The sequence below is a fragment of the Sander lucioperca genome, chromosome 9 (genome assembly GCF_008315115.2).
Source record: "Sander lucioperca isolate FBNREF2018 chromosome 9, SLUC_FBN_1.2, whole genome shotgun sequence".
NCBI classification, from domain to species: domain Eukaryota; kingdom Metazoa; phylum Chordata; class Actinopteri; order Perciformes; family Percidae; genus Sander; species Sander lucioperca.
Window position 1 is genome coordinate 27,704,540 of NC_050181.1, and position 7,282 is coordinate 27,711,821.

The 7,282-nt window shown below is 42.7% G+C and overlaps 1 protein-coding gene across 1 annotated transcript; it reads right to left on the bottom strand.

Moving 5' to 3' along the window:
• Window positions 1–549: 549 nt before the first annotated feature.
• On the bottom strand, window positions 550–6,439 carry LOC116042311 (carbohydrate sulfotransferase 12-like). The gene is made up of 4 exons (XM_036004874.1): window positions 6,330–6,439; window positions 3,781–3,956; window positions 2,165–2,394; window positions 550–873 (listed from the first exon to the last, which is right to left on the bottom strand). Exons 1-4 carry the CDS (start codon window positions 6,430–6,432, stop codon window positions 633–635), a joined length of 750 nt encoding a protein of 249 aa, XP_035860767.1. The 5' UTR covers window positions 6,433–6,439; the 3' UTR covers window positions 550–632.
• Window positions 6,440–7,282: the final 843 nt, after the last annotated feature.

Consider the following 7,282-nt stretch of genomic DNA (forward strand, 5'->3'; position numbering starts at 1 on the left):
GGTCTGAACGTCTTAAGACTTCTTTTCAACTGGCTAATATGTGGTTACACCATCAGCATGTCACAAAACACGTTTGTTTAATCATTTTGATAATTTGTTTAGTTGTAGGCTGAAAGAGAGACTATATTTTGGATACTATGAAGGTATTTCTCCAAAGGCATATTGCACTCTAGGCAAAATGTGTTGTACACAAAGATATAATTCCAACGCATTTAGTGTTTCATCTCATCTGAACTGTCATAAATATGGAAGTAAAGTTAATTTGACTGTAGAACTTTGACCTTTGTGTGGAAACATGCAAGTATTGAAAACCTCCAGCGTGAAAATGTTGTCAGTTTCACATTTTATACTTTTAGCCAACAAGTGAAATGATTTGAAAATGACTTATCTTGCTACAAATTAATGAGACAGACTGTCTAGATTTTGATGGTTTAGTGTAGAAAAGCTAGCGATGTACATAAGTAGTAGACACATGCATGAACAGAGCCCTTATAATATATAAGTGCAGGGCTTATAATTCTTGTATTTCAGAAAGCAAGTTAGCTGAATAATTGTAATTGTTCTTTTCTCGCAAGTAAATAGTGGTTTTCTATGCCCACAGGGAAGAGTGAAATCCAAATCATGACTTCATCTCAACTATCAAGCAATTCTCCAGGCCTTCTGTAGCCAAAAAGCCTGAAATCCCTCTCATAGAGCTTGTACAGCTTCCTCCTGTCCTCTAGAGGCACTGTGCTGAACCAGTCCAACACAGAAGCAGGGGAAGTCATGTTTTCATAGGAAGGAGGGAACTTGATGTCGTCCTCCAGCTTTAACATCTTCAGCAGCTGTCCAGCGTCCTGTTGATGAGTCTTCAGATGGCCAACGAAATCATACCTGAGAGGTAAAACAACCCAATGTCAAACTACAGCTGAAATGAGCATTGTTTTGTGGCAACATTAAATTCATTGGTCATTTGTGGATGTTAAAGGGGCAGTCAAGATCTACTCAGCCTGTGAACAATTTTTCAGTTTTGGGGTGTAGTTGCATTATGGGAAGTATATGGTTTGTGGACCTTGACCCATTCTAGGGACTAAGGCTTGCTTCACATTACAGGGCTCAATGCTCGATCCAACCCCGCCCCCCCCCCCTTTCTGCTTAGACTGGTCACATTCATCTTAGAAGTCATACATACAGTATATCATATCTGACATCAGTGTGTTCATGGTGTGAAAGGATCTCTGTCTTGAAATGCCTCACATGCAACCAATAACGTCACACATGCGCGTTGGAACAACAACAACAAAAAACATTTTTAGACACTTGGCTGTCATGTTGCTACAGCCGTCTACTTCACTCTCCGGAGCTGCCGACCGTCCTAGAGACACCGGCACTACTACTGGCCAATAGGCCAGTGTTCGGCTCATTTTCTGCCGAAACCAGTGTAGCATGAAAGCACGGTGGAAGTAGCAAGCTAGTTATTTATAGTTACAATCAGCTAAAGTTGTCACCAATATCCGCATAGCATCCAATCACAAGGACGCGTCAAGACTAGGAGTACTAGCCAATCACAGCACAGTAGGCCGGGATTGGCGGAACACACTTGATCTGCGCCTGTGCAGTGAAGGACCATGATGTGGAAAAACCATAGACTGTTTAAGACTCACATGAATTCCAATATGACCGTTTGCAGTGGTCGCATGGCTAGTGGTTGGAAATGTATGGGATTTAGGACCACATAAAAGCGGCCCAGGTATGATTGAAAAAAATCTGATTTCTATGTCGACACAAGTCAAAAATTCTGATCTATTGCGTCCGGATAGCTCAGTTGGTAGAGCGGGCGCCCATACACAGAGGTTTACTCCTCGACGCAGTGGGCCCAGGTTCGACTCCGACCTGTGGGCCCTTTGCTGCATGTCATTCTCCCCTTTCATGTCTTTAGCTGTCCTGTTAAATAAAGGCCTAAAAATGCCAAATCCAAATGCCAAATCTTATCTGTCACATGAGAGCAAAAAAAAAAAATCAAATTTGGGCCTCATCTGCTTGTAATGTGAACGTAGCCTAAAAGTCCGGATGTTTCGGCCTTTAAAATGCTACAAGGAAAGTCACAAAATTGAAGAGAACACCAAGGCTGAGCTGAATTAGTTAGTACTATTAATTGAAGTGGCCACATGAAAAATGTCCTTACTGGATGAGGCAGGGGTGGCATTGGCGGTACATCTGCCTCCAGTGGGGTTCAAAGGGCTGCTTCTTCTCTGTCTGCGGGTCCAGCAAGTACTGAATGAAGTTGTAAAATGAGGGGTGTACCCCGGATGCAAATGCCTTGTCCACCGTCTGTGGTGGATTAGTCAGGTTACCATACAGGCGCAGAATGTCCCGGGCAAAGTTTAGATAGAAGTACTCATTGCGCCGCTGGAACTTGTCAACTCAAGCGACTGAGTGAGCAGAGACAGTCCGAGATTAGGAATGTCCCACAGAGCCGGAAACATTGCAAGCTCGCAGACCATGGGACTCATGAGTCATGAGCTCTTGAGTCCTCGTCAGTCAGCAGCGCGAGTCAGCCGGCTACGTTGTCATGATTGGATCTATAGAGCGAGTGAAGTCTCTTCTCGAGTCAGGGTGAAAAGCAAAGCCACATCAAAAGCCATTCTTTCACTTCTGAAATAACATACAATGTTCTGCACATAGCCTAGACCTACTGTAGGTTTGCTGTATAAATGTAGTATATTAAAATGCAATTTGGTCGAGCACCATCCGAAACATTGCAAGCTCGGTAGACCATGGGACTCATGAACTCTTGAGTCCTCGAGTCAGTCGAATCAGCAGGCTATGTTGCCATGAGTGGATCTGTAGCAGACGAGCGAGTATAGTTTCTCCTCGAGTCAGGGTGAGTCTGCACCGAGTGAATCCACAGAACTTTCTACTACTTTAGTGGTTAGAGACAATGGGCTAGGACTGAGTTTCCTTGGCGATTTAGCAATACTGACTCAAGTGACTCAAGTTACTCGCATAACCCGGATCAGTTAAGTGAGTGACTCAGAATAACCCAAATCCTTAAACGTCCCATGACATGGTTCTCTTTGGATGCTTTTATATAGACCTTAGTGGTCCCCTAATACTGTATCTGAAGTCTCTTTCCAAAAATTCAGCCTTGGTGCAGAATTACAGCCACTAGAGCCAGTCCCACAATGAGCTTTCCTTAGGATGTGCCATTTCTGTGTCTGTAGCTACTGAGGAGGAGAGGGGGGGGGGCAAGGTGGAGGGTTGGGATGTGGCCTTGACCAACTGCCACTTTTCTCGTTTGAAAGCCATGATGTCTCTCTCTCATGGGTGGGCCAAATTCTCTGGGCGGGCAAAGCAAAGAAAGGGGAGGTAACCTTGCTCCTTATGAGATCATAAGGAGGAGATTCCAGATCGGCCCATCTGAGCTTTCATTTTCTCAAAGGCAGAGCAGGATACCCAGGGCTCGGTTTACACCTATCGCCATTTCTAGCCACTGGGGGACCGTAGGCAGGCTGGGGGAACGCATATTAATGTTAAAAAACCTCATAAAGTGAAATTTTCATGCCATGGGACCTTTAAAAGGAATAGAGTTTTCCAGGCCAAGTTTGAAATTCCTGAATCAGTGATGTCACTCATTGAGAATGCCAGCCCAGTTTTTCATGTGTGCTGCCCATAGGTGATGCCTGAGCAAGCACAGCCCCATTGTTTGAATTTGGTTGACCAATCACAACAAAGTGGGCCTGCTGACCAATCAGAGAAGACTGGGGTTTTCAGTAAGGCAAGCTCAGACAGAGGACTTACCTTGGGAATGTAACAATAGATGATGCAGTGTTTGTCATCCACAATTAGGTTCTCCAGCTCTTTGTCACTCAAGTCATCTAAACTGTGCTTGCCCTCAGTAAATGCGTCTCTGTCACCATCACACGTTTCTCTTAGCAGCTTCTTTCTCAGTTCCTGCTGCTGATGGATCCCCTCTGCTGTGATGAGAATAATAAGAATGAGTTGTAACTGTCTGAAATGATTAGAGTAATCCAGGCATTGATGAAAGCCAAACATTTGTCTCTTTCAAAACCCCACACAGCTAAAGAAAGGTTAAACTAGAACTGCAAGCAGTTATGACGGGGCCCAAGCCACCCACGCCAGTCGCCCCCGATTCCCCGGGGAGTGCGCGAAAGCGGACCCCGAAGCCGGGCGGCGGGGAGGCAAACGTCGCTAAATATCGAGAGGTGCAAGCCGCGACGTCTGCGGTACGTCGCCGTTGCAAACGTAGCGGTCAACAGTTCACCTCCATGCACATACTGACTACCTTTAACAATGATATACGGATAGGATTGGAGATGAAAAGTTCAACTGACACGTTACCGCGATCAGCTTCGTGGGAAATTAAGAATCAATGCAACCAGCATAACCAATCACACTATGACAGACTCTCCACTTAGCACCAACTGCAATGTTTAATTGTAAATGAATGTAGCCTACTGGCAGTCTGGCACACGTGGGTGCTCAGTATTTTCATCGACGCCTATGAATGGTGTTGATTTTGGATTGAAAAAGTGAGAGAAAAGAGTTGAATTTGTCCACTGTGAAGGTTGTAGAAACTTTGTCAGGTGGGTTAAGAAGTTTGTTTATTGTAAAAAACCAAAGGAGCACGCAAAAGTGAAAACCAAAACCTAACGGTAGGAGGCAAACATCAGTAAATATTGAGAAGTGTGAGCTGCGAGGTCTGTGGTACATTTCCATTGCAAATATCCCATTAACATTGAGTAAAAGAGCCAAAACTCGTCTACGTTGATTATAGCGCCCCCTAATGGCCGATCTTTACCAAATTTGGTACAGAGCATCGTAGTGGGATGTTGAACGATCTCAAGTTCTTTGCTGATAACATTTAATTTGGGCGAGATATGATATTATACGTGTGTGGTAGCTAACTAGGAAAATCTGTTTGGTCGTCAAATGCGCATACTTTAACGTAGCAAAATTCCTTGAGTAACTTTTGGTCAAGTCCATCTGGAGATGCTACTTACCAGGTTTCGTGCTGATCCGTCGCACGGCCTAGGACGAGTTCGGAAAAGTTGGTTTTGTGCATTGCGCGATATTGCGGAAAAAAATGTAAGCGGAAATGGGCGTGGCCTATATCATGTGATTCAGCTTGATTCAAGGAACACGTGGATGTAAGGATTTGTAATGTGCGATGTGTAATGTGGGAGTTAAAAGCAAAAAAACATTATAGCGCCACCTAGTGGTCCACATGTGTAATTTTTAGTAGGTTTGGTCCATGACCCATTGTCTATCTACCCTGTAAAATTAAAGTTGTTCACGTTAGTGTAAGTAGTAAATTTAGACGTGGATCCCATAGGCCACGCCCACTTTGACCTCTCAGTACCCCACTCTAGGGTTGGCCTCAGGAGTGGCCCTAGATGGTACCCAACAAATTTTGTAAAAATCGGATGAGCAGTTCATGAAATATAAACTTTTTGTACTTGTAGTGTCCCCTAGTGACCAATTTTCGTAAAACGCGTGTGGGACCTCCAGAGGGTCACGGCAAACAAGAATGATAGCATTTATTTTGGCTGAGATATGGCAAAGTTGGTGTTTTCATAGTTAGCTACACAAATTTGTTTGTGTGTAATATGCGCAATTTTTATCCTATCAAAATTATTTTTATTAACTTTTTGTCAGGCCCATCTGGAGATGCTACCTGCCAAATTTCGTGCCGATCGGTCGCACAGTCTAGGAGGAGTTTGAAAAAGTAGGTTTTTGATAAATCTCGATTTTTCACGCATAAAAGTTTAGCCGGAAATGGGCGTGGCCTATATCACGTCATTCAGTTGGATCCAGGGAACGCGTGGATATATGGTTTTAAAATGTACGGTGTAGGTGTTAAAAGCCAAACGCGATTTTTTTCTGCTATACCGGCACCTAGTGGTGGAAGTGGGTGAATTGTTGCGCCTGAGGTCCTTGCAGAGTTTGGGACCAGTCCTGAAAATGGCAACCCCCACCATGTACGGTTTAGGCTGTAGTCAGAGTTTTAGGCGGAGAAGAATAATGAAGAAGAAGAAGAAGATTAATCAGTAGAAAAACAATAGGGTTCCACAGCCCTGCTGTGCGAACGGCATAGCTTTGCTATTGCCGGTTCTTACAGACTCGGGCTTGGACCCCTAATTAAACCTTAATTACGATAATCCCAAAGTAATCAGGGGTGAGGTCGCAGCTTCACAATCTACTAATCCATTTACTTATCCCAATTCATTTTACAGGCAGGGAAAACAAGTGCAAACAAAGCATTAACCAGGGACAGGATACACAGCAGGAACAGTGAGGAATTCACACACACTAGAAACACATTATACCTCTCATTTCTGGTAACATGTCCCATCGGAAGAAGAACATCATGATGACAAACATGGATCCCAAAAATCCGAGGAACTGCAGGAATCCTCTGCATGGTGCCATGGTGGCTGGAGCTGTCAATGGACCAGAAACAATGAAAGGACACTCAATGTACAGAGCTTCAAGAAGTCAGTTATATTAAGGGTAAAAGCCATTACCCCTTATCTACTTTCCTGATTAAATACTTTATAAAGGCTGTGTAAATACTAGCCACAAAAGAAACTGATAGGGTGTAAAACTATATTGCACTAGTTTTTAATAACACTGAGTTATGGAAGCTGAAATCAGATACATTAGTTTCAATGTTTTTTTCAAATTAAGTAACTAAATAAATCAAACAAAATCTATTAGTAGAAAAACATCAAGCTTTGTTTAATGCGGCTGTACAGTAGCAATCTAAATATGACACGTAATCAATCTTTACATCACTCGCCTTGATTTACCTTGCTGCAAAGTGCTCTGATGATCTGAGAGAAAATCACCTCTGCTTACAGAAACTGTGATAACTTTGAGGTGAGCAGAGTGAACTGTGTAAAGTAGATGATAAAACAAATTTGACAATGGAGAGATGCAAAAGCCAATATTGACTTTGCAACATCATCATCCAGGATGTACAATTCCACCACGCCTCCTTGCTTATTTAAATTTATATGTATACATATATATACATACATACATACATACATACATACATACATACATACACACATATATATATATATATATATATATATATATATATATATATACATACATACATACATACATACACACACACACACATATATATATATATATATATATATATAACATATATAGTATGTGATGATGTGTGATCAGGCTCGTTCAGGCAACGTTTTTACTTTGTGCTGAGGTGTTTGGGTTCATGATTTAGGGAAGCACATGCGTTTAC

Excerpts from the sequence above, each read along its gene's own strand:
- LOC116042311 (XM_036004874.1), bottom strand. The coding sequence starts at position 6,432 with ATGGCACCATGCAGAGGATTCCTGCAGTTCCTCGGATTTTTGGGATCC. Across the intron at positions 2,395-3,780 it reads TCTATTGTTACATTCCCAAG|TTCCAGCGGCGCAATGAGTA; the intron begins GTAAGTCCTCTG and ends TGAGTTGACAAG. Across the intron at positions 874-2,164 it reads TGCCACCCCTGCCTCATCCA|GTATGATTTCGTTGGCCATC; the intron begins GTAAGGACATTT and ends TTTACCTCTCAG.